The sequence below is a fragment of the Urocitellus parryii genome, chromosome 2 (assembly GCF_045843805.1).
Source record: "Urocitellus parryii isolate mUroPar1 chromosome 2, mUroPar1.hap1, whole genome shotgun sequence".
Lineage (NCBI taxonomy): Eukaryota > Metazoa > Chordata > Mammalia > Rodentia > Sciuridae > Urocitellus > Urocitellus parryii.
Window position 1 is genome coordinate 162,077,662 of NC_135532.1, and position 26,945 is coordinate 162,104,606.

Genomic DNA, 26,945 nt, shown 5'->3' on the forward strand with positions numbered 1-26,945 from the left:
GTAGTTTAACTAAGTTTTATTTGAAAAATACAAAATGTTGGCTCCAACTCTACTAAACAAGCAAATGGATTTCTTTCATACTTCATGGAGTGAAGAAGATGAGACTCTGGAACCTGGGTGGGGTGGAAACAGCTGGTAAAGAGCCGACCTGGAAGAGACTTTTTTGTCATGGTCAGAATAGCTGGACAGTGGATTCTTGAGTCCTCACTTCATAAAGGAAAGGGCTTTGTGTTTTTGATCTGAGGGACACTGGATAAGGCTCTGTGCTTTGAAGCATTTCCTCCACTGGCTCTATCAGTGGAGAAACCTCAAATTTCAAATACTTATTAAAGAGCCTCTATAGAAACTCAATTGCCAAAGGAGAAGAGAGAGAATGAAGCCTTCCTTGCAGGACTCCTTATGGTTGAGCCACAAACCACAGGGGCAGCATTAAGTGTAGGTTACTTTCTCAAGTGAGAGAGATGACAAGCCCAACAAGATAGTAGATTTAAGAAGCAGTGGTCAACTGTTAGTCCATTTTCTGTCTGTGTGAACAAGCTGTGTCACTAACGTAGACCAAACACGTTTGTCTCTTTCCACAATGAATAACAATAAATTATGCCACTTGTGGTGGTTCGGTGGTTCTCCAAATACTCACAGTCACCTGATAGTCATAAGCTAGGAAAATACAAATTCTATTATTCTAATCTTAATTTCTAATATCCACGACACTCACATTACACATCATACTTCACACAATGATATGTAAAAGGTCACAGAAAGAGTAAGAAAGGATTCAGGCAGCCACAGGGTTACAGGATGCTGAGCCAAGAACACAAGCAGAGAGAGATATGAAGGCAGAGTCAAAGAGTCATTAGAGGTAGTTAGATAAGTTTAAGAACCAAAGAATTTGTTCAGGGTGCAGAGCTGTCAAAACACAGGAACTTATTCTAGGCCAAGGTCCAGATGGGCAGCAGTTTCACAATATCAGCTTGAGATGTCAGCTTGCAGTGGGCCATGCATGATCATCACAGGCAATAGAAATGGCCATTTGTTAAATCTCAAAGACAGAGATTCAGAGGTCTGTCACTGTGGCGATTTTCCTGGGAAAGGCTTATGATGAGTGACCGACCAGGTGATGGGATCAGGATGCTGCCATATACACTCTTGAGGGGGCTCTTCCCATATGGGTCTCCAAATATGAGTTTGATATGCCCATGCATCCAAATATGCTTCTGATTATTTTCATAAGTTCAAAGGTGGTCATTTTTTTATCGCCGTGATTAATTTATTCATCAGTTTGTGTCTCATGGTTGTGCCAGGCAGATAGTGGTTGTTTACTTGTACAAACAAGGTATGGAATCATTCCACCTTAGCACTTAAACTCAACATGGAGTAACTCAAGTTTAGGCACAGCCTGAAAATTGTTGTTCTGTAATCATGGAGCTACTCAGAGCAGAGCAAAGCCTGCTCTCCACAGGGTCACTATTACAGAATATCTGAGACTAAAAATTTGTAAACAAAAGAGGTTATTTAACTCATGGCTTTAGAGGCTGAAAGTACAAGATCAGGCAGCCCCATGTGCTCAGCCCCTGGTGAGGGCCCCCTTGGCTGCACCACAGCTTGACAGAGGAAGTAGATAGACCATGTGCAAAAGGAGTCACATGACAACACAGGAACCTGAAGAGATTCGAAGCCCAGGCTTGCTCTTTTATTTGCTCTCTTGGGAACTAATTAGGGTCCTGTAAGAACTTTATTAATCCCCCGATCTAATTACCTTGCACAAGGGCCCACCTCTCAACATTGCCACACTGGGGACCAAACTTCTAATACATAAACCTTGAAGGATACACTGAAGCCATATTCAAACCATGGCACTGACCAAACTGTGTCTTGGATAGAGTCATTATTTCATAAGCTACTTATCAAAGAGCAGGGTCCGATGGGGATAAGACAAAGGGCATGTTGAGTTTGGGGAACTCAAGGAACAAAACCCATCATCAGCCTGCCTGGAAATGGGTTTCAAATTCTAGTCCTGATCTCTACACTTTTTCAAAATTTCTTTGACTCCCCTCCCCCCTCCATTTTTTACTCTATGGAAGTTTTACTTTTATATCTCTCTGTAAAGATTAATGGTTCTCTTCAAGTCTTCTTCAACTTTTGAAACAAAACATGAGACTAGTTGGAGTAGTAGCCTATTGGTATAAAGATAACATTTCCTGATGGCTACTTCACATCATTTCTGACTCTCTTCAGCTTCGAATCTCGTGACTCTTCACAGAAGAAAGGGGCAGGACAACTGTAAATATGAAATCCCTGAAAGACCCAAACATGCTCAACTGGAAATGAATTTCTTCTGCTCACATAGGGCATTTAGGATAAAAAGGAGACAGATGGCAAGAGGCTCATGCTCAGAGAAAAAATATACCCAAACAAGTGTCTTCATTAAGATGTGTTCATTCAGAATCTTATGTCTGCTATTCCCAGCCAGAACATTTTGATCTGTCCTGTAAACTGTTATCTTGTGTTTAATTCTGCTTTTTAAATGCTGTACAGCTTAAAATATAAATATGACCATGATTACACTTTGAAGTTTAGAAGGATATGCTTTGACTTTTTGCATTCTTAAAAGGCCTTAGACATAAGGAAAATTAACAGAATTTTGTTATTCACCTTGGTTGATCTCATATTTAAAATTGTGCATGGATAAACCCATAGAATCACTCATTTTTATATCTGGCAGTTGTACTATACAACAACCTTGATGTTCCTATCCATGACAGAAGCCATGATGTTGCAGTTGCCTCCAAGTGAACAGGGCCAGCAACTAAACCAAAATCAGAGCATGCTCAATTAGGAGCCAGTGTAGAGCACAGACATCAGTGGTTCATCCAAGTCTGTAAAGACCTATACAGCTGACTTTTTCATTTTAACGTAGTTGTTATGTAACAAAACTGGTGACCCTTATTTGTTCCCTTGCTTTGATTCTAGTTTTTGGCTTTTCTTTTCTTTTCTTTCTTTTTTAAAAATATTTTTTAGTTGTAGATGGACACATAATATCTTCATTTATTTTTATGTAGTGCTGAGGATCAAGCCCAGTGCCTCACACATGTGAGGCAAATACAACCCAGCCCTGTTTCTTTTTGATTACACATCCCAGAACAGGTTGAAACATTCCCAGGAACACTTCAACCTCCTACCACAGAAGAACTTAGGCATTTTTCTGTGCACACTTCCACTTGTTCCATATCCCACTAACACTGGAAGTCTAACGGTTTCCCATGTCATTCTTTATGTACTATTTGCACACCTAATAACTTTTCAAAATTATCTTTTAAACAAAATATATAGGTTAATGGTTAAAAATAGGAAGCTTAAACTTTAAAGGCTAATATAAAAATACTGAGGGAAATGTAAAAGACTACAACATCATCTGAGCATGAGGCCACAGCAGGGGTTTATCTTTAGACTCTGGCAATAAACTAGACAGAAAAAAAAAAGGAGCTCTGTGGCCTTACCCTACAGGGAATCATTGACAAGACACACCAGCCAATCTAAACAGCAAAAGTTGTTCTTACTTTTTAAAAATAGGAGTTTATTAAAGTGGAGATACAAAGGAACCACAGCCTCCTTAAAAATATTCTCAGGCACTATGTGAAAGTAACATGTTTGTTGCCAGTTTTTCATAGTTTGAAGGAAAATATCTGTACTTTTTCAATTAAGACCCTAAGTTTTGGGATACATATACACGATGAGATATTATTCACCTTTTAAAAGGAGATACTGCCATTTTTTACATGATTCTGTGGATGAACCTGGAGGACCTTCTGCTAAATGATATAATCTAGAAAACACTGTATGATCTTACTTATATGTGAAATCTAGAGCAGACAACACATTGAATAAGACATAGAAACAGTGAGTAGACTTGCAGACTTGTATTTATGTAGGACAAATGAGTCTAATGTACAGGAGGACTCTAGTTAATAGTATTGTATCCTATATTAAAACTTTTTTCTAAGAGAGTGGTTTTTAGGTGCTCTTATAATAAAAAAGAAGTAACTATGAAAGGTGATAGATATGTTGATTTGCTTACCTATAGTAACCATTTCACTATGCATATTTCTATCAAAATAAGTTAAACATCTTAAATATATACAATAAAAAATGAACCTCAAAAAAAAGAAGATAAAGCGTGGGGCTGTGACTCAGTGGTAGCGCACTTGCCTGGCACGTGTGAGGCACTGGGTTCGATACTTAGCACCACATATGGATAAATAAAGGTCTATCAACAATTAAAAATTTTTTTAAATTAAAAGGAAGGTAAATTTTAACACTTTAGCACTCACCATCCTCTGTCTAAGTGACCGGGCAAACTGTTTGTTCCTTCTGCACCTCTATTTTATCATCTTTAAAATGATGATAATAAGAGTACCCACATCTATAGGTTGTTGAAAAGTCAAAGGACTAAATTCTTGGGGAGAACTTAAAAAAGTGTCTAGTACAGTAATTTTCCAATAAACAGCAGCCAGTAGAAGTAGTAGCAGCAATAATAGCAATAAAAGCATTAGGAGCTACAGCAGTACCAGGGGGTGGTAATTGTGGTGGTACTTGTCAATAGTAGCAGTAGCAGAAGCACAACAAAGCTCTGTGCTATAACTATGGCCAAATCTGCCCTCCATCAAAAAAAAAAAAAAAAAAAAAAAAGGAAGATAAATTGCACAGAGCATCTTCATTTAACATTTATTGTGCTCAAAAGATTTGCTCCCTCATACTTAAGAGACTGAAGGTAAACTACTTTTGTTTGTTTGCCTCAAACTTGGGTGAAAAGCATTGGTGGTATGATGCTGTGTTGCGTATGTATGGGTTAGCCCAAGGAAGGTCAAGAACTTTCTTTCTCTAAATAATAAACATATCAAGCTTACTAAGAACGCCAGGGAACCTGCACTCTAAGGGTCAAAGTCTACATTCTGCAAGCTCTGGGAACAACCTTGCCTGCCAAGAACACAGCATTCGCAAAAAGCCTTGCAGGTCAGCCAGCTCTTAGCTAAGACACCAAAGGAAAACGGGTCTCCAAGTACATTATATTTGTTTCTCATCACCTAGCTAAAAGTTTGTAACCTTAACTTTGAATTATTTTTCTTCCTGGAGGAAACAAACGGATACACAAAGAGTTAAAAAAACAAAAAACAAGCCTATAAAGTGGTGTTGAATATTTTTACGACCCACCAAAGGAAATGAAATTTGAAAGTTGGATGAAGAAAGTTGACTGACAACTAGGAAATATTTAAGGCTTTAGGTTCTTTTACATGTGTTGTGCATTGTACCTTTCTGGGAAGTTATAATAAATTAAATTTTCATTGAAGACACAGAAATGTATTTACAGTAAGGGTATTTTAGAATATTCTCTAAGTTTCTTCACTTAAAACATATATCCTGGAAGAAATGTAAGACGCTGACCAGTGGGCTGGGGGTTCTACTCAGTTGTAGAGCATTTGCATAGCATGTGCAAGACCCTGGGTTTAATCTCCAGCACTGGAGAGAGAGAAAAAGAGAGACAGAGACATAGACAAACTGGCTGATTGATTCACAGACTCTCTTTATCTGTCATGTGACACCAGCAATTTCACTTCTCAGAAAGGAATTTGTTGACATCCCCATCAGCCTGACATTATCCAGATCCCTGGCAGAGTTCAGAAGGCAGTGAAGATATGTCTTCATGAAATTCCATAGATGATGCGGCTCTTGCAAACATTGTGGCACTAAGTCAGATTCTGAGATCCTTCCTGGATGCCTGCTAGTTCATAGATCTCATCCTCTCGGTTCAGTTTGGTTTAATTCTCATAAAGGCAAAATAAATATTAAAAATTCTTTCTCTCTCTCTCTCTCCTCTCTCACTCTCTCTTTAAAAAAAAAAAAGAAAAAAAATAATTCTCATAAAGGCATAAACTTACAGGGATAGCATCTTGCCTAATAGCCATTAAGAAGAAGTCTGGGAAATATTTTTCTCTGGTGCTTATGATGGGGTGGCTCCAGAAAAATCCCTAGATTCTCAGAGCAATGAGTTCACTCTCCCTGACTCTAGGAGTCTTTATTTCACTGGAAATTTTTGAGGAGCATTATCTGAGTCTATTTTTCTCTTACTATCAAAACCAGTTGACTACAAACACACCTATTTTGCCTCCAGTCTATTCCTCAAAGAACTAGAAAAGTCAAAGGACTAAATTCTTGGGGAGAACTTAAAAAAGTGTCTAGTACAGTAAGTTTCCAGTAAATAGCAGCCAGTAGAAGTATAGCCACACTGCCACAGTCTCCATGTCCTGAGTTCATGTTGTCAGCACTTAACTGCTGCAGTGAGTGCAGTAACTTCCATCTTACCTGGACTTCCTGACTATAGTTAGGGAACTGCTAAATGGTATAACAATGAACCTCCAAACTACTATGACTTAACAGTACTAGTTTATCTCTAGTGTTTCAGTTTGGTGGTAGCCTTCCTCCCAGCGATTCCAGACCCAGGATACTATGCTTCTGCAATACTGTCAGGCAGGAGTCATCAATTTTTTTTTTCTTTAATGAGTCAAATAATAAATATGTCAAGCTTTCTAGGTCATATAGTCTAAGTTGCAACTATTCAACCAGCCATTGTAGCACAAGAGCAACCATATTTGTATTCAAACAAGGGTAGCTGTGTTTCACTAGAACTTTAGAATTGAATACTGAAATTTGAATTTCATTTTCATCTGCCATGAAATATTATTCTTATTTTGATCTTTTCCCCAAACATTTAAAAACGTAAAAACCATTCTTGGTTTAAGAGCCATATAAAAGCAGCTAGTAGGCTAGATTTGGCCTAAGGACTACAATTTGGTGACTTTCGGAGTAAAAAGATAATTAAATTTAAAATACTGTGATCTGGATTAGAGCTACTTAGAGTTGCATTGTTTTGTGTTAGCAGCTAGACATAAAATGTTTGCCTGTTTGATTTTTTTTTTCACAGGCTCTGGAAACATGGCGGTGTCACATCCCATTGCTGCCAGCACACCTGAAGGGAGCAATTATGGGACAATAGGTATTTCCTATGATGAGCCTATTGGTGGAACTGTTTCCTGATCCTGCATAGATTAACATACAAATGACATTCCAGCCACTAAGAACCATGATCATGGGCAAGTCAGTCTCCTATGAAATAGTCTTTTATTTATAAGAAGAGTCGTTTAGATAATCTGGAAGCTTCCTTCCAGCTCTAAGTTTCTGCAGTTCTCTTGTTCCATTTCTTGGCTCTGCTAGACACACCTGAATCTGTTCCCTATAATGGTTTCCATCAACTCCCAAGGCCTACTAGGGACTTTTACATATCCAGCCCCAGTCTAGGGCATGAAAGATGTGTCACAGCGAGCCTGACATCTATTGATCAGTCATTGCATTCTCAGGTTTCAGTGGAGTAAGGGCAGTGGGAAGACTGAGGCAGCTTGGCAGGTGAACCATGGTAGCCTGATAGCCCTCCATTTTGGCTATCTTCACAACTGAGCCTGCTCAGTGCCACCCAGTCATTCCTGTGGCAAACCCAGCACTAATTAAGCTGCCTCAAAAGAACAGAATCACTGTTCCTGCCTTGTGAGCTGGAGCCCACTGAGCACCCTGCCCCTTCTAGGATACCCATGGGCCTGTCAAAGATGCTCCTTAAAATGTCCATGTCCAGGGACTGGGAGTCCTGTGTTCCTACCCTGTTTTTCTGTAACTTTGAGCATGTGGGCTCAGTGTAGGCTGTTTATTTTTAGTTCTGTAAGAACAGGATTTTTTTAAAGCCATCTGACAGAAGAAATAAAACGGAAGGTAGGCTCCGCTCATGTGCTCAAGCTGCACAAATCCCATCTGCTCTGGGAAACATTCATGGGAACAGAAGAATCCTTCTGCCTGAGAATGTTGTTCTCTTTATATAATCATAGATATGGCATGTGGGGGATTTCTGTGTATAAATACTTTATCCATGAGAAATATATAGCTGCTGGATACGTGTGTGCTTACACATCTTTATGGTAGATGCTACACATGACTATAAGCATATATATGTTTATATATTTGTTTTCACATTTTAAAATATGAGACATGAAATAAAAGCACAGTGTTATTTTTTTATCCAAATTGTTAATAGAGCAGATGTCTTTATATTCTAAAACATATTCAGCCCTGAAGATAGACAAGCTAAATATAAAAATAGAAGAGAAAGCTAAATGTCCATTGGGAAGGTATGAGGGAAGAGCATGCCTCATGGGCAAGGAGGGATTTTTGACCAATATGGTACTTTCTAGAATGAGTCAGCACTGTGCTTTATGCAGAGAAATGGACTTCATAGGGGTCCTTGGCTCTTAAAGGCTAGTGAGTTTTCTGTTTCAGATGAGTCGAGCTCCAGCCCTGGAAGGCAGATGTCCCCCTCTGATGGTGGGCAGCCATGCCATTCAGACACAGACAGCTCCGTGGAAGAGAGTGACTTTGACACCATGCCAGATATTGAGAGTGACAAAAACGTCATCCGGACAAAGGTACTTCTTCTGTCTGGCCACGCTTTTTAAGAGGGCAAGAAAGTTCAACTATAGGATAAACTTCACCAGTACCTCAGTTTCCTTCAAGAAAATGAAATTTCCTAGAAAGTTTAATTAAAACATAAGTATATAATCAAGGCAATATGCTGTTCACTTTTTTGAGGGGAAAATGTGAGCAATTAAAGATAGAGCATTAAACACTCTCAGGATCTGAGGTGGCTAACTGTGGACAAGAAGGGATGAAGGGATTCAACCAGAGGGAAAGATCCATTGGAGGGGCGGACCTGCAACAGTTCCCAGTTTCTATACATATCGTCTTTCAGGAGTAAAGTTTATTTCTTTCTGCCATATTTTTACCATATTGTACCAGTAAAAGATATGAACATAATCATACAGTTTCAACCTTTTATAATTCAACAACCATGTGGTGTATAGCTCCAAAAGCTGGGAAATCAATACTCGACATATAAGAAGCCTTCAGACACCTAATCATGGTTCCCATTAGCCAGTTCTTAATATTTCAAGAAAATATAAGGATTTTTATTGAAGTATCCTTGGAAAGCAAAATTAAAAGAAAAGTCTTGTTGAATAATTTAAATTCTAGGGAAGGATTTAATTGAAATTTGTCAGTCTCCCTGTTTTATGCAAGAAAATTCAGGTACAGATTTGTGTTCTCTTTTTCTTTGGTACCTCAGATGTTCCTTTATCTGTCAGATCTGTCCAGGAAGGACCGGAGAATTGTCAGCAAAAAATATAAGATTTATTTTTGGTAAGTGGATGACCCATATGGTTCCCTAAATAAAATCAAACTACTTAAATTTAAGTTCTTTGTAAAAAACGCAACCCTTATGTCACAAGTTGATGCTTAATGAGGCACAGGGATAGGCAATGATGCCACCAGCTAATGATAAATAGACCTGTGGTGGTCATACTCATGGATGCAACCTCCCACCCAGCCAAAAGGTTGAGCAACCAGGCCAGGGCTCCTCCTCCCCTGAGAAAGGCCCAGGCCCTCTTGTGAAGCAACCCTTCCCATTCTTTTCTATTGAAGAATGCCCTATGTCCTTGAACACAGACATTACTGAGAAAACAGGGACAATGGGGCCACATAGAATTTCCTAGTGGGACCATCATTATGGAACTAAGAGTTATCTAAGAGAGCTACACCCTTGGCATGCAGTCACTCGACCATTACTTGCACTCTGATCACTTTTACTCTAATGGCATCCATTTTCAGCCATTTCACTGCTGTGACAAAAAGACCTGACAAGAACAATTTTAGAGGACAAAAAGTTTACTTGGCGCTTACAATTTTAGAAGTCTCTGTTCAAAGACAGCCAACTCCATTACTCTGTGCCCGAGGTGAGGCAGAACATCATGGCAGAAGAGTTTGGTGGAGGAGAGTGGCTCAGGACATGGCCACCAGGAAGCAGAGAGAGAAACTAAGCTCAGCTCACAAAATATATACTCCAAAGGCATTCCCCCAGGAGCCCCTTTCTTCAACCATACCCTACATGCCTAAAGTCACCATCCAGTTAATCCCTACCAGAGAATTAATGCACTGATTATCTTAAAGCTTTCATAATCCAATCATTTCACCTCTAAATTTTCTTGCATTGTCTTGCACATGAGCTTTTGGGAGACACCTCATATCTAAACCATAACAGCATCCTAAAAATTTAGGCTTTCTTATGCAGTTGAACCAGAAGCAGATTTTATACTATTTTGCTAATGGTTGTATAAAAAGAAAAGGGAAAAGACTAATATTTGTTAGGTGCCAATCATTAGCCTTTAAATATATCATTTAAGTTAATATTTTCATAAGCTAATGATAAATAGACCTCCCCTTTAGTCAAGATATTGTGTACCAAATGGAAAAGAAGAGAAGAGGAAAACTAGAGAAACAGGAGCCAAATATCAGCTTCTAGGTGTTTTTGCAAGTTATAGAGTTGTTGTTTGTTTGTTTGTTTGTTTGTTTTTAACTGAGCAAAGATTCTGTTCTTAACTTGGAAATGTCTGTCTGCGGTTCTTTCTGCCTGCTTAGGAACATCATCACCATCGCTGTGTTTTATGCACTACCTGTGATCCAGTTGGTCATCACCTACCAGACAGTAAGTGCTGCCTCTAGCCCCAGAATCTCAGGAAAGTCTTCACTGTGACCTACCAGAAAGGTGTAACTTGGAATCAGTTCAAGAATTACTTTTCCATTTGGGTTCCAGTTGGACTTCTCTATTGCCTGATTTTTACCAGGCCTTTCAATCTCTTTCCCAACTGTTTGATCACAAAGGAACCTTGGACTTTTTATATTGTTTTGTCTACCAACTTGAAATTATTACCTTGCACTCATTCACTTATAATATTTAGCAATTGCTTCTGTTATTTTCCAGTCTGAGCTCTCTGATCATCATGGAATAAGGAGTAAAGTTTCAAACCATAACAAAGAAATCTGATATCTATTTTAACCTGTGCCTTTTCATGGAGGTTAAATAGGTTTTGTACAATGAAAGACAGCTTCATGAAGTTAGAAAAATATTAAAACAAAAAGAAAATGTAAAATGTAAACAAAAAAAAAGTTAAACATCAAATAAAGACAATGTCAAAACAGCTTGAGAATTCCCACTGCTCCTTCACAGAACCCGAGGGTCTAAATCACTCACATGTGAGAATTTAATTTGGAGCCCAGGTGTGAATTAAGTGTGAATTCTCCAGAATTTGAGGCACATGAGAAAGCCACTGTAGAACAGCACAGGGCTGAAGACATTTCTGTTGCAGTGGCTCTTAAACTTTGCTGTGCATTAAAATTGCTTGGGATACTTTTAAAAATCCCAGTGTCTAGGCTGGGCCCCAGGAAGATCAGGGTATCAGTGGTACTAGGTATCAATGTTGTTTAAACCCCTACTGATTCCAAAGTACAGCCATGTTTGAGAGCTAATGGTCTAAAAATATTTAGTTCATTCCATACTTGTTACATAATGAGGGCAAGGACTTTATGAGGTTTGAAAAACACTGTTTATAATGTAAATATTCTCTGTATACTTTGGGGCCCCTGTGAGAAAACACAGCTGTGGCCGTGCTGTGGCTTGGGTAGGTTCTTGATAGACGGCGATAAATATGGACAGCAGAATGCACACAAGTCTACCTGCTAATGGTGGTTATCATTTCCACCCAGAGAATGGGGCTACTCCATATTCCCCAGCATTTATAAAGAAAATAGGGCCTAGCAAGGCAGACTTAGAAAACAGGTGCAAATGATAGTATTCTTTCATAGTCCTTTTATTATGATAATAAAGGACCTACACTTGGCTGAATTCCATCTTGAGACCACTTAGTGAGGCACATAGAATGTCTGCATTCAAAGCACAATGGTGCTGGACCTGGAAGGGCACACCTATAATCCCAGTTACTCAGGAGGCTGAGGAAGGAGGATTACAAATTCGAGGATAGCCTCAGAAAATTAGCAAGGCCCTAGGCAACTTAGTGAGACACTGACTCAGAAATTAAAAAGAACTGGGATGTGGCTCAGTGGTAAAGCATGTTTGAATTCATCCCCCAATTAAAAAAAAAAAAAAAAGCATGATGCTAACATTTATGGGAAACGTGCCTGTGATACGCAACAGTGGTAAAGAATGAACCAGCCCTAACAAGGAAAGCTCACCAGATACACAGTAAGCCACTGACAGGACATGGCTGGGAGCCCCGTCTGCTCTTTGTGACTTCAGGTGGGGCTCGAAGGATGGAGAAAAACCACATTTCCTCTTCTCACACTTGATTTTACAGGTGGTAAATGTCACTGGCAACCAGGACATCTGCTACTACAACTTCCTCTGTGCTCACCCCTTGGGCGTCCTGAGGTAAACCCAGTCCTCTGGTTGCTCATGAGGCATGTAGAGGTTCCTTTCTGTCTAATGTGGTTTCAGTTTTCAAAAACATTAAAAGCAACTGTGGAAAACTACTCCAATTAGGGTAAAGAGGAACTAAACCCAGTGGTTAAGAGCAGGTATGCTTCTCATTCCTGAGAGCCCTCCGGCCACATTCCTAAAATCACCTGCTGAGAAGCAGGCATCAGTGTTTTTGAAAAGGTCAGGTCCCTAGTTGTCATGGCATGAGCTCATGGATGTGAGCTGGCAGCCTGTAGTCTCATTCAGTCTATCCAAAAACTCATGAGATAGATGCTCATTGCCAGCACTTTTTAGATGAAGATGCTTAGGCATAGCCAGGTAGGGACTTGCTGAAGCTCCCTCAGCTGTTAGTGATGTGAGGACCTCACCCCAGGCCTGCAGCCATCATGGCTGATCTCTAGCTAGAACTTGATGACTAGGAAAGAACACTTTTCTGGAGGTTGGCTTCTTGTTCCAGAGCTAAATCAGCTTTCTTTTCCTGATATAAAGCTGTTGGCTGTGATTGGCCAACATTTGTCCTTAAGTTCACAGTTAGTGAATATGCTATGTAACTTGAATATTGCTACAAACTTGGGTCAGCTTTCTTTCCTAGGACTTATAATTTGCCATGCCATGGAGACAAGAAGAGATGGGGCCAGTGCTAGGGATGCTGAGCGGGCATTCCTGAAAGGGAACAGACATATTATCATAAGCTAAATAAACATCTTAAAATGAAGGAGCTAGGTTAAAGAGGATTTTCTATGACTTTCCAGTCCTGAAATCTTAAGGACAGGTTGGTGGTGAAAATGCCGAGCTCACTCACTCATTTGTGCATCCATTCATTTTCTGAATTCTCTTGATGACCTTCACCCTCATGGTTTCTCACTCATCCCTTAGTGCCTTCAACAATATTCTGAGTAACCTGGGCCATGTGCTTCTGGGCTTCCTCTTCCTGCTGATAGTCTTGCGCCGGGACATTCTCCATCGAAGAGCCCTGGAAGCCAAGGACATCTTTGCTATGGTGAGGACAGTGTGGGCAAATCAGAGGTAGGAGCTGGGAATGACCATGATTCCAGACAGGATCTGCAAAGGAGAGGGACATCTGGCTTGATGTTGGGATGATATATTATATATATAATGAGCTGCTTGAGGCCAAAAGCCTAGGCTTTCACGTTCTGGGAGCACATCACTAACCAGTGTCCTCCTTTTGACCTACCTTTTTCTTTTTTCAGGAGTACGGGATTCCCAAACACTTTGGTCTCTTCTACGCTATGGGCATTGCACTGATGATGGAAGGAGTGCTCAGTGCTTGTTACCATGTCTGTCCTAATTACTCCAATTTCCAGTTTGGTAATTAGAATTTATAACAACTACAAAGATTTGAGTTCTAGGAGTCTTATTCTGGGACCTTTCCAAAAATGCTCAACTCAACTTGCAGGAATTAAAAGTCATTTTGTGTGAGCTGAAGTGATCTGAGAGCACCTAACACAAAGTGTGATTTCCACATTTTACCATTTTTCCTTTACACCACGTTTTAGACTAGAAAACACTTGATGCTGAATGATAATCCCATGGAGAGACCTAAAGGAAGACAATGGGCTAAGCATTAGGCAGCAAGTCATGGAGAATCCACCAACAGACTTCTGGAATAACTTGGTGTAATTTAGCAGTTAAACTGCTCTGGAGTAAAAATAATAGGAAACCCCTTTCAGATTGGGTTGAGTAATAAGGACATCTAATAGCTCACTCAAAGTACAGAGATAGAAAGGGTTTATGGTTGACGAATCTGTTGACTATGTTTCCATTTTTCTATGGAATCCCTTTGGTTGTACCCAGCCAATATGTTGGTTTTATACCGTGATTAATTTCACTCATGGTAGCAAAAGTAGTTAGAGCAGGTGCTGGCTTCACATCATCATTCCCCAAGTCCAGAGGGGCTTTCAAGCTGGCTTCCAGGGGCCATCATTGAAGAACAAGGAAACTTCAAGAAATCCCCAGAGAATGTTCTCTTACACCTCAAGAGCCCATTCCTGAATTATTCCCTAAATCCTGGTTAGCTCAGGCCTGGGTTGCTACACCAGTCAGCAAAGGAGTTGGGATTTCCTTAGACTAATCAGACCCATCCCTGGAACCAAGGGCAGGACTAGCTTTCCTGAAGCCAAGGGGCTGGAAGCATGTTTATTTCTAAATTGAAAGGGGTAAATACTGAGTCAGTATTGAGGCTGTTGCAAGAGGAGGGAGGGAGTTGTTGAGCTGGTAACCAATTAGCAATGTCCTCCACATTCCAGGGTAAGGATATTTAAAAGAGTCATTTTTATATTTCTTCTCTGGCCTCCTGCTGTTAGAACACCACCATAATTCTGTTATATTTAATCATTTTAAATTATAAAGCCTTTTTAGTAGAGATAACTACAGAGAACAATATCATTCACCCTCTGAATGAAAAAAGTCAACACTTTTAAGTATTTACCTTAGACTTACATTTTAAGAAATAAAGTGTCATGAACTAAATTCATTTTTCAATATTTCCCTGGAGGAACAACTAAGATTAATTTGATATTTATCCTTCCAGTTTATTTTTATATTTTAATCACGTTCAAACATAGTAAATTAATGTTAATTTATCACATCGTTTTTCTACCGTCTTTATTCATTCAACAGTGTTTTCAGGATTTTTCAAAACTAAATCAAGAACATGGAATTTATTCATTTTTAAGGATTACCATATTCTATTATAAAAGATATCACATTAACTCCTCCATTGAACAACATTTAGATGCCGATATTTTGCTATTACATACAATGAACATCCTTATAAATGTCTCCTTGTGCAGATGTAAGAGAGGTTCCCTGGGAGACCTAGAATTTTGTGAGTCACCTGTATATGCATCTTTTATTTTGCCAAAAATTAACAAATTTCTCTCCAGAGTATTAATTTGTATTTCCACTAGCTGTGTGAGTTTCCATTTCCCCCACACGACCATTAACTTTTGTTATTATCAGACATTTAATTTATTTGCAAAGTTTTGAGTAATATAGGGCCCTGCATTGTCATTCTGCTTTGCATTTTCCCATTTCCCAGTTCTAATTCAGCTAAGCTACATTTAATGACTAGCTATTTTCCATCACTAGGCTATAAAACCACACACACACACACACACACACACACACACACACACACACACAGTAATCAATGAGGTTATATTTCAGGGTGCTGAGAGCAATCTCCTACACCCACCTGACATTCATCTTACCATCACACTGCCTAAACTGTCACCATTAGGGATTCTTTTGCTATCACTCTTGAACATCAGCCTTTAAAAAGCAAACACTGTGCAAGTGGGGATAGTTGATTATTATCCTACTATGTGTTTTTCTTTTAAGAGCCAAGCATGGCCTTGGAGAGGGGTTAGGAATGGAGCACTTTGGGTCTGCCTGGAGAGTGCAGCAAGGGAGGCTGACTGCTGCAGGTCTACACACAATCTGAAGGCAGCAAATACTACATGCACTGAGTGAGGGGGTACTCAGAGTATGTAGGAAACACAGGAGTGTGTCATCTGTCTGTCACCCACTAAACCTCTTGTCTCCTCTCCTCCTCTGGGTCATCAGACACGTCCTTCATGTACATGATCGCTGGCCTCTGCATGCTGAAGCTCTATCAGACCCGCCACCCGGACATCAATGCCAGCGCCTACTCTGCCTATGCCTCCTTTGCCGTGGTCATCATGATCACCGTCCTTGGAGTGGTGCGTTCCTTTCTATATATGTGCCTTCTGTCTGGCTCTCAAAAAGTGCTCTCTTGAGGGGCTTTTTGTATTGTTTGTTTGTTAGTTGGACCTCTAGTGCACAGGTTTGGATTTACAGTAATCTTGGGTTCGCTGTCATCCTGGGGCCACTCAAGGCACTCTTACTTATGCAGCTGGTTATTTCTAACAATGTGACATGCTCCTGTAAAATTACCCCTGGATAGTTTTAATATTAAGCTGAGACCTGACTCATTTGAGATTGGAATAGAAACATCCCAGCTGATTTTGGAGAGACCAACCTGAAAAAACAGAACCTACTTTCTGAATGTGCCTGGACCACAGTGTTGATGGTCTTCAGTTATTTGAAGAGTGTTAGCCCCTACATTAGACCTATGGCCCCATTATTGTGGCCATTTAGCTTCCTTCCCCCCTTTCTTTTTCTTTTCCATTTCCATTTGGCCAGATAGACATTCTTTTTCCTGTCCATTGTGCAGAAAGATCCCTGTGAGTTCCAAGAAGGGGGAGAAAACAAAACGCACACACAGCTCAGTTTTTAACTCCTTAAGTATGCCTAAGAGAATGGTTTATTTAATGAGTCCTCAGAAGGCTGTAGATCAAGGTAACCTCCATTTTTATTCCTAGGTGTTTGGAAAAAATGATGTGTGGTTCTGGGTCATCTTGTCTGCAATCCATATTCTGGCTTCTCTGGCCCTCAGTACCCAGATCTACTACATGGGTCGTTTCAAGATAGGTGAGTCACCTATTTTTCTATGTGAACACCTGAATTGACTTCCCCTGAAAAAGCAGGAAATTGCCTTCACTCACCCTAACTGATGTGACAGGTCACCATGACTGCATGCTCTGAAGTCTGTGCTGTGTTTCTCTCCAAGAGATTCCTCTCCCTTATAGGATTGAATTAGCTGTTATCACTAGTTTTGTTTGCAGCTAAGAAACTAAACTTACTGCACCTCAGAGCCTAGACATACCATTCCAGCTCCTAGTTGCAAACACCATATAATTCGCTCAACTTTGAAAGTACATTTGAAGAATGGTATGTTCGTCATACCACTAGTCCCACCTAGAGGAACATTTTTCTATTTGCAGTTTTCAAAAAGAAGCATTCCTCTAATTATGCGAAATGGTTGTCAAGAATAGATTAGATAGTATTTCCAGGCTCTAGAGCAAGAACTTTTTGAGACAAGTTTGTCAATTGTAGGTACCTGCTTAACTTCCAAGGACAGTGTGAACTGATCAGGGAGCACTGAGGGTTCTGCATGCTTGTGATCTGCTGCTTATTTGTCATACACTGGAGGAAGTTTAAGTTGTTTTATTAGAGCATTTACATTAAAAAAATCATTTTAAGGTGCATGAAGTCAAATTTAAATATTCTTTTGTATATTTAAAGACAAATTATTACATATAAGCTTAGGCCTGCCCCTGATATTCACAGAGCCCAGGGGAAGAATGCAAACTAAAGCTCACTTACATATATGTGAAAATGTCAAATTTATAAAATAGGCTCAAAGTTATTAAGTATGAAAAAGAAGAAAGGAAGGAAGGGAGGGAAGGAGGGAGAGAAGGAAGGACTGGGAATATAGCTCAGTGGTAGAGCATGTGTTTAGCATATAAAAGGCCCTGGGTTTGATCCCCAGCACCAAAATAATAATAATAATAATAATAATAATAATTTTAAAAAGAAAAAAAGAAAATAACAAACTGGTAAATTTATCTTCATTACAACCTAGAAGGTCCAGGTTCAAATTTAGAATTTTGGGACCCTCAAAAGAACAACTACAGAACATAGCTATTCTTCCTACCTCTGGCTCTGTTCTCTATTCTCTATCTTAAGGGGTTTCTCAGATCTGCATAAAGACATCCTTGTCCAATATCCAGTGTCCATTCACATTCCCCACAAATGGCCCTGCTTGCCTTCCTTGGACAGAGTTGTGCACTAATGGTGTCATCTGCCCTCAGGGAATATAAACCAGAGGAGGGGGCTCTGCAGACCCTGAGAGCAGGCCGTGGTTATCTGAGAAGAAAATTTTTAGTTCCAGGAATTGAGAATGAGATCCAGAAAAGGAAGGATTAGTCCCCTTCCCCTGCAGACTTCTCACTCATGGGGGAATGAAGGTCCTCTAAAATAAAGGACCCCTTTGGCCCAGGTCTAAGAGCAATTCAATATAAACAAATGGCCTGAAGTCCAGAAGATCAAATAAGATACATTCTCATGCTCACAGTTTAATTTTCTTTGGGCATGGTAAGTTGACCTACCCTTGGCATTAACATAGCCAGTGTACCTTCAAATGCCCCAGTGGCACTAGCCTTTGGAGTAGAACACTTGATAAGTTGCTTTGGTCATGCCCCATCTTCCAGAACAAAGGTGAGTGGAGTCATGTAAACCAGACTTTGATAAGGAAAATAAATTAGAATTTTGTCATTCTGGTTTCTTCTAGAGTTAAGGAAACAAAAGAACAACTTGAAAACAGACATAGGTAATGGTAATGACTACCACCATGGTCATGCTATCCTAATGGTCCCAATGGGACCAAAGGTAACACAATATTAAATTCATTTACCTTTTAAACAAGAAGGAATTTCATGTTATGCTATGACCATGCAATAATTTATGAGAGTCCTGACAGGAAAATGATGTCACACACAAAAATTGATGACAATTTATTCACAAAGGGGACTAGTCACAAGACATGGGTGGAGTAGAGGAGAATGGAAAGGCTCACTGGCATTGGGCCTTTACCATCCATAAACCCCAAAGAAAGGTAGGAAATGGTTACCAAAATGTGTCATAGAGAGGAAGTCACTCTAAAAGGAACAGTGACCTCCAGTGACAGACATGGTCTCCCCTCTCACGGAGGGCTGCAGGGAAATAACCTCTCTGAGCTGTTTCTCTTTCCTTTGTCCCTTGAGTTTTGCCAGTACTCCCCATTTTCTTCATCCAAAGACAATGAGCAAACCCACTGTAGTCATACAGCCTCCCCAGGGAGGCACAGGACAAAGAGACAAATGGTAACAGGACAACGGCTGGCATAGGGTTGAACTAAGTATTTTCAAGTTCTATGCCCAGGGAGTCTTTCCCGGGTGGTTATAGATTTACCAGAGTCAGAAGGAAAGCTTGCTACTTCCTTGTGACAATGATTATGTTTACAGTTAGTTCAAAAGTCAGAGGTGATTAGTGGACAGTGGTTGAACCCACTCTGACCTCTCTATCCATTTCCCACGCTACCATTGTTTTTTAAATAGGAGTGGCCCTGAGGTCACTCAAGAAAATAAGCATAGACATAGGAAAGACAGCAGAGATGAAACAGAACATTTCAAAAATAGAACAGAAAGTCATAGAGCTACCTGCCCAGATCACAACCATGTCCCTTAGTCCCAGAGCTCTAGAAAAGGACTTCAGGAATTGTTCATGAGAGAGGATGGAGTTTAAATTGTAATTCATGCACAAAAGTAAACAGGGAGAGAGAAAAGTCTTGATTCATTCCTTGAGGAGTCAATTTCTGATTGTTTGAGATAGGCAGAAAGATTCTGTGTTCTTTCTGATGAGCAAACATTACTTTATAATTAGAAAATAAAATTATAGCCATCATTTTGAGAAAATAATAAAATGACCAGTAGTCTACCTGTTTGGTTTCCTTCTTACAAATCATTTCTTTCTCTCTTTTCTTCTCTGCCTCCCACTGATTCAGATGTGTCTGACACAGGTAATGTCCTGCCATCCTTCCCAATGTTCTAGATTGTTTCCTTATTAAAGAAGCCCATCAGGCTGTCAGCTCTGCTCTGTGGACAGGTCAGGCAGGATTGTTGTGGTGGGATGGAGGGAGGCTCAGAGCCGAGGCTGAATTCCAACCCAACCTCTTCTGGGTTGTCACATAGGTAGACCCCTCACTCCTGGTTAAATTCAGTGTATGGGGTAGCCTTAACAAGGGGTAGCATTCTCATTCTCCTCTAGATATTTTTTGCTTTGTTTTCTAACGGGGCCTCACTATGTTGTCCAGGCTGGTCTTGAACTTGCAATCCCCCTGCCTCCCCATCCCAAATAGCAGGGATTATAGGCATAAAATAGTATTCTCAACAGAACTGGGAACTGAAATGATTATTCTAGACAGACCCAGTGTTGCATTTGATGTCTATAATGTGGGCAGACTCACATAAAGACAGCCCCACCTTTGACCTTGACCCTATTCAATAGCAATTATAACAAACACACTTACTACATTTCATATCTTCCTTTGATAGATTGCATTTTTTAAAAACTTCCCTGTCTTTTTCTTCTCAACTTAACTTACATTCTTTTGGGTCTTTTGACTATTGCTTCAATACAGATAGGCTTTCTGAACACAGTACAGCCCAGGATCCCTTGGTTCAGTTCTTACTTAACTCATACACTGAGAAATAGAGATGGAACCTTCACAAGCTAAGATTTCCCATTATCTAAGGAAAGTGGAATGTTTTAAGGTTGATTTGAGGGGACCCATGACATCTCTGCTGTGAAAGAAATACCTGCAGAGCAAACTGTAAATAAATGGAAGCCAGCTCAGGGAAATAGAATAAGGGACACCGAGCCACTCATGTCGTTTGCAGGTGCTTGTTATTCATGTCCATCTTGCTTGCTGTTCTGGGTTATGATGCATGGATATGGCATTCCCCCCATGACAACACCAACTTTTAAAGCAAACATTTAGTGCTCACCTATTAGGTGCAAAGCATTCTAGTACATTTTCATAAATGAAGACTATAGCATTCCAGCCTCTAAAGCTCCAAATGTTTCCCAGTGTTTGTGTTTTCTCTGACTATCATGGTGTGATTATGTCATCAGCAGATTTGGGAATTTTCCGGCGGGCAGCCATGGTGATATACACAGACTGTATCCAGCAGTGTAGCCGGCCACTATACATGGTACGTGCATGCTCCCTTGTTCCTTGGCCTTCTCCCAAAAAGTGTGTGGGGGGGCGGCAGCAGGAGGTACAGGCTTGGGGCAGTCACTCAAAGCTTCAAAAATCCAAAGGGCCAGATGGCTCAGAGTGGCTGGGATCCAGTTAGTGGAGGAAGCATGTTGTTTACTCCTTTTCATAAAAGAAAAGCTAGGATGGTCCCGTTTTTGTAAATGAAATGTTTGCTAATCTATGGGGAAAAATTAATAAATTCAAACTTTTAAGTAGTGTTAATTGTTGTGGAAGAGGATCAAGACAGAATATCCCTATAAATAATCACCTAAAGAGGTACCCCGGTGAAATGACAAGGTAGGCTATTAATGTATTAACCAGGACAGCAGGTAAAAACCAGAGTTGTCCCAAGCATACTGGGACATGTAGTCACTCAGTCACTTTCATTAGGAGCTTAATACATTTTACATTAAGTATTTCTGCATTGTTTGGTTTTTACAATAAGCAAAAATTGTGATTGAAATAAACTTTAGAGTCCTCTCTTATAGTTTTTAGCATATTGTCCATTTCTACATTCAGCCTAGAGACCAGGGCCCTGGCCAGCTGTCTTGGCACACTGGCTAATGATCTCGGGAAGGCTACTTGTCTGCTCTGAGCTCACTGCCTGAGCCTTTGGTCAGATCTAGTGATACATTTGGGCCTGGCACACAGGAGTTCAACAGATACCTGCTAATAGTTTATAATCAGACCGATTTTTAATGTAAAAGAACATGGGAATCTTATAGCCCTCTATAGCTTGGGTAGGAACTACAGGCACTAAAAAATTGAGGAAATTGAGGGTAAAGGGTTTATTCAGGTGGCGAATTAAAAAGCCCATTAGGACCTATGTGTATTTTGAGAGTTACTTATGTTTTAGCTGAGAACCAGTTAGGGCCATTCATGTTTTGTTTGTTTGTTGTTGTTTTACATTAAGTGGTACTTATGGCAGTTTTAGGTTCATAGCAAAATTAAGCAAAGGTACGGAGATTTTCTGTATCCTCTCTGCTCCTGAATATGCACACACTCCCCCACTGTCATCATCCCCCACAGAACAGTCCATGGTTTACAATTGATGAACCTACATTGACACATCTTCACCCTACCCATAGTTCGCACAGGGTTCACTTGTGTTGTGCTTTCTATGAGTTTTAACAAATAATAATAGCATATACTGACAACTGTAATGCCACACACAGCAGTGGCACTGCCCTAAAAGTCCTCTGTACTCTCCCAGTTCATCAATCCCTCCATCTTAACCTCTGCTAACCACCAATCTTTTTATTATCCCCATAGTTTTGCATTTTCCAAAATGTCATGTTATTGGAATCACATAATGTGTGGCCTTTTCAAGTTGGCTTCTTTCACTTAGTATCATGCATTTTTAAGGTTAGTATCATGCATTTTTATGGCTTGATAACTAGTTTCTTTTTAGTGCTGAATAATATTCCATTATCTAAAGGCTTATTTATTCATTCACCTACTGAAAGACATCTTGATTGCTTTCAAGTTTTGGTAATTATGAATAAAGCTGCTATAACAAATGTGTTTAGGTTTTTGTTGTGGACATAAGTTTTCAACTCATTTGGGAAAATACCAAGGGAAGCAATTGCTGAATCATATGGTAAGCATGTGTTTAGTTTTATAAGAAACTGCCAAACTGTCTTCCAAAATGGCTGTATCATTTTACATTTCCATCAACAATGAACAAAAGTTATTATCATTCCATACCCTTTCAGCATTTGGTGTTGTCAGAGTTTGGGAATTGGGCCATTCTAATCAGTGAATTAATGTTTTTGTTTGTTTGTTTGTTTTTTGTTTTTTAAATAAAGACATTTCCTCCAAATTGGGTGGATCCCCTTTAAAGACAGAGAACTGCTAGTTTTAAATAGAAGATAAGTGACCATGGAAATTAAAAAATAATTATTTAGGGGCTGGGGATGTGGCTCAAGCGGTAGCGCGCTCGCCTGGCATGCGTGCGGCCCGGGTTCGATCCTCAGCACCACATACCAACAAAGATGTTGTGTCCGCCGAGAACTAAAAAATAAATATTAAAAATTCTGTCTCTCTCTCCCCTCTCTCACTCTCTCTTTAAAAAAAAAATAAAAGAGATTTCTGTTCTTAAAATAATAATAATAATAATAATTTAGTATCTAAAATTTGAAGTAGTATGCAAAGAAGCAGGAACAGATTATGAATAAACCTCTATCAAAGCAATTACCCTTTAAGATGGACTGTTCCTCTGTATTTTATCCTCTAATCAATAGCTATATTGTCTAGACTGTGTGTCATTGAGACCAGAAGCCTGGGAGTTACAGGGCCTCCTTGGAGCCAGAGTAATTAGTACAAAACTAACTCCCTCAGTGGTCCTGACAGTTGCAATGGAGGTTATCAAGAAACACAAATCAGAGAATGGGTCCTCACATAGAACTAGGGACTACTAGATAATCAGCACTACTAGATAATCAGCACCCACCACCAGCCTCACACTAAGAAGTGGGTCCAGCTGCCCAGCTCCGCTGAGCCTTGGGGGAAACAGCCAGCATCCTACTTTGCTGACGGCATTTCCTTTTCTTTTCTGGGGACAAGGTCATGTCTGTTTTCAGTGGGGGGCCTTGCCCTCTAGTTCTTGTAGAGGCTTAGTTTCAGAGGATAGGTAAGGCTTTCTTAGAACCACAGAACACGGTAGTCAACAAGGCAATCATTTTCCCATGGTTGATACTTACACCACAGGGGGGTTAAAAAAAAATCAGCCTGTATGACTGTTTCTTTCCTCTTTTCCAGGATAGAATGGTGTTGCTCATTGTGGGCAATCTGGTTAACTGGTCCTTGTAAGTAGTCTTAGAAAAATAGGTTTTTGTCTTTATTAATGTCTGTAATACTGTGGGTTTACTTTTCTTGACTGTCATTTTTTTTTTACTATCTTTATTGTTTAGTTGTAGATGGACAATACCTTTATTTATCTTTATGTGGTGTGGAGGCCTGAACCCAGTGCCTCACACATGATAGGCAAGTGCTCTACCACTGAACCACAGTCCCAGCCCCTCTTGACTGTCATTTTTAGAAAGAAATCTGAAATTAAGAAAAGGGTAAGCATATGCTTGCCCTAGAGACTTGATGAAAAGATTTTGTTTTTGTTTTTTGTTTTCTTTTCCCTGAAAAGAAAACACTAAAGTGACAATAGTGGCTTCTTCTAAAGCATTGATACAGTGATTGAGTTCATTTGCTCAAGAAGAGAAACATCTATGAGGACAGATCAGATCATAGGATGGATGAATGGATGGGATGGATGGATAGATTATGCTTGCTCATAGGTGCAAAGATGCAATACAATTTTAAATTATTTCATAGAACTTTTCTATAAAGGCTACCCCATAGGCATTCTTTTTTTTTTAAGCTGTTAATAGGCCTTTAGTTTATTTATTTATATGGGGTACTGAGAATCGAACCCAGTGCCTCACACATGCCAGGCAAGTGTGCTACTGCTCAGCACAGCCCCCCCCCCATAGTCATTCTTTTTGGTAGAATTTCTATTTTTTGTTGTGTGCATGCAACTGTCTGTCAAAGAGAGATGGGGGAGTGGTGGAGCATAAGAGCAAGAGCAAGTCTTTTTCCTATTTCTTTCTTTCCCTCTGGGTCTCCTTATTCCTCCTCCACCTTTATCATTCTTCTTCCTCTTTTTGTCTCTTGTCATCCCTTTGGCCTTTTTCTTCAAAGAGATTCAAAATAGCTGAAATATTTTATGCAACCTAGTCTCACTTGACCATGTGAGATATTTTATTGATAACTTGAAAATAAACAAGTAATTTTAGCTGCTTTTGTTTATGGCTCTTAGCTGATGTTTCTCTGGGTCAGTGACCTTTGATAGAAAAATGACTGCCTGCTCCTGGCACACATTAAGACATATGAAGCATGAAGAAAGAGACAGACCTTCAGAATCAACCCAAAAGAATTAGCTGGGATGGTGGGCATGTGCCGCCATGCTCCACCTGTACCAACCTCTTAATAATGAACAACCTATGACTGTGACCCCAGGGATTCAGAATCACCTGGCTCATCTCTGCCTCACACACAATCAAAACCAAACCTACAGTCTGCTCACAAGATAAGATAAATGGCCCCTCTCTTCTTAGACACCTCTATGAGATACTAGGGCCTACACATGTACAAGGTGCTATAACACACTAACACCCTGATTACCTGCTAGAGAGCTTCTCCCTCTCAGTAGCTCTGCAAAGATACATTGTGAGTTGGTATGAATGGTGTTTTAAAGAGAATCATTTTCCTATGATATGAAGAGGAATAATGGTGTGTGTGTGTGTGTGTGTATGTGTGTGTGTGTGTGTGTGTATAAAGAGAGAGGTATGTAGTATACGTTTGTATGTGTATGCATTTGTACAGATGTGTATATACATATATGTGCACACAGAATTATGGCTATTAAATGCATACATATATATGTGTATATGTTTGATAAGAGAGAGAGAGTAAGAATCAAAAAGCAAGTATGCAAAATGCTAATATTTGGTGGATCTGATTGAAGTCTATGCAAGAGATTTTTAGTTTATTAAAGATTTCAAAATCTGGAAGGCGCAAGTTTCCTGTATTATAAGTCAGTTGGGATTCAAATGGAATCCAATGAGAGTCTGTTAATAACAGTTTTACAGTTGACATGCTTAGGAATAAAATTTGAGAGATGTGTAGAACCTCTTTTCAGAAAATTCGATTGCCTTATTAGGAGATATAAAAGAAAATGTAACTTAATGAAGAGAACTATCAGGGTCTAGGTGGGAAGGTTAACTATTGTAAAGCTATCTGTTTTCAATTTAATGTATAAATTTGGATTTAGAGCTAGAATTAAATTAGTGGGATTTTATTCTAAAATTTATTTGTCCGGTTAGATGAAAATTTCAAAGATCCCTGAAAAGTAAGATAAACAGAAGTAAGGAGGGACAGAGAGTATAGTGACCACCTCCACATTATCCAGTAGAACTTTCTGGAATGATAGAAGTGTTCTGTACTTCATTGTCCAATACAAGATCTATTAGTACTTCTGAGAACTTGAAACGTGTCTACTGTGACTAAGGAACTGGATTTTCAAAATCTTATTTAATTTTAATTAATAACTTTAAATGTAAATAACCACACGAGGCTACTACATGGGATATTGCAGATTAGGTTGAACAGTATTGTGAAGGTATTCATGTATTCATTGCAGAAATGTTTATGATCATGAAAAACTGAAGGATGCTGAATAAACCAACCAGAGAGGGAAAATGATTGTGTACAGTACATTCACTTATGTGAATTTTACATAGTCATTAGAAATGAATGTTTTGAAGATGTAGTAATTTAAAAGTTCAGCCTGTAGTCACATGTTGCACAGTGACATTTTAGTCAGTGGAGGACCACATATAAACACTGGTCCCATAAGATGATATTGCCTAGTGATGTAGCAGCCGTCCTTATGTTGTGTGAGTATACTCCAGGATGCTTGCCAATTTGACAGGGGCCAAATTGCCTAAAGATTCATCTCTCAAAACATCCCCATCATTAAGTGATGTGTGACAGTATGTTAGAGTGGGTTTTTTAATGAACTCCTCCCCCTCCAAAACAGAGTAGGGCAGGGAAAAGACAATGATATAAGAAGCTGCCTTCTCCACTACAAATATTTCTTCCCATGTCCCCAGCGCCCTCTTTGGATTGATCTACCGTCCCAGAGACTTTGCATCCTACATGCTGGGCATCTTCATCTGCAACCTGCTGCTGTACCTGGCCTTCTACATCATCATGAAGGTAAGTGCAGGTGTGGGGAGCTGGGAGGGCCCTGCCTGGCAGAGGTTCTGGCCCCAGCTTCACTGCCAC

At 39.7% G+C, this 26,945-nt stretch overlaps 1 protein-coding gene across 5 annotated transcripts in view; it reads left to right on the forward strand.

Moving 5' to 3' along the window:
- The window catches only part of Sidt1 (SID1 transmembrane family member 1), an 83,053-nt gene that overhangs the window by 53,357 nt on the left and 2,751 nt on the right, over window positions 1-26,945 (forward strand). For 3 of the 5 annotated variants that reach the window (XM_026396366.2, XM_026396383.2, XM_026396391.2), the window contains 13 exons: window positions 6,977-7,048; window positions 8,374-8,519; window positions 9,215-9,288; window positions 10,564-10,630; window positions 12,297-12,370; window positions 13,295-13,418; window positions 13,630-13,747; window positions 16,007-16,143; window positions 16,786-16,894; window positions 19,848-19,862; window positions 20,981-21,057; window positions 23,865-23,911; window positions 26,771-26,876. In XM_026396366.2, the coding sequence (XP_026252151.2) occupies window positions 6,977-7,048; window positions 8,374-8,519; window positions 9,215-9,288; window positions 10,564-10,630; window positions 12,297-12,370; window positions 13,295-13,418; window positions 13,630-13,747; window positions 16,007-16,143; window positions 16,786-16,894; window positions 19,848-19,862; window positions 20,981-21,057; window positions 23,865-23,911; window positions 26,771-26,876 (1,166 nt within the window). Of the gene's footprint in view, window positions 1-6,976; window positions 7,049-8,373; window positions 8,520-9,214; window positions 9,289-10,563; window positions 10,631-12,296; window positions 12,371-13,294; window positions 13,419-13,629; window positions 13,748-16,006; window positions 16,144-16,785; window positions 16,895-19,847; window positions 19,863-20,977; window positions 21,058-23,864; window positions 23,912-26,770; window positions 26,877-26,945 lie in introns of all 5 variants that reach the window. The other 2 variants (XM_026396358.2, XM_026396373.2) reach the window with 2 other exon arrangements.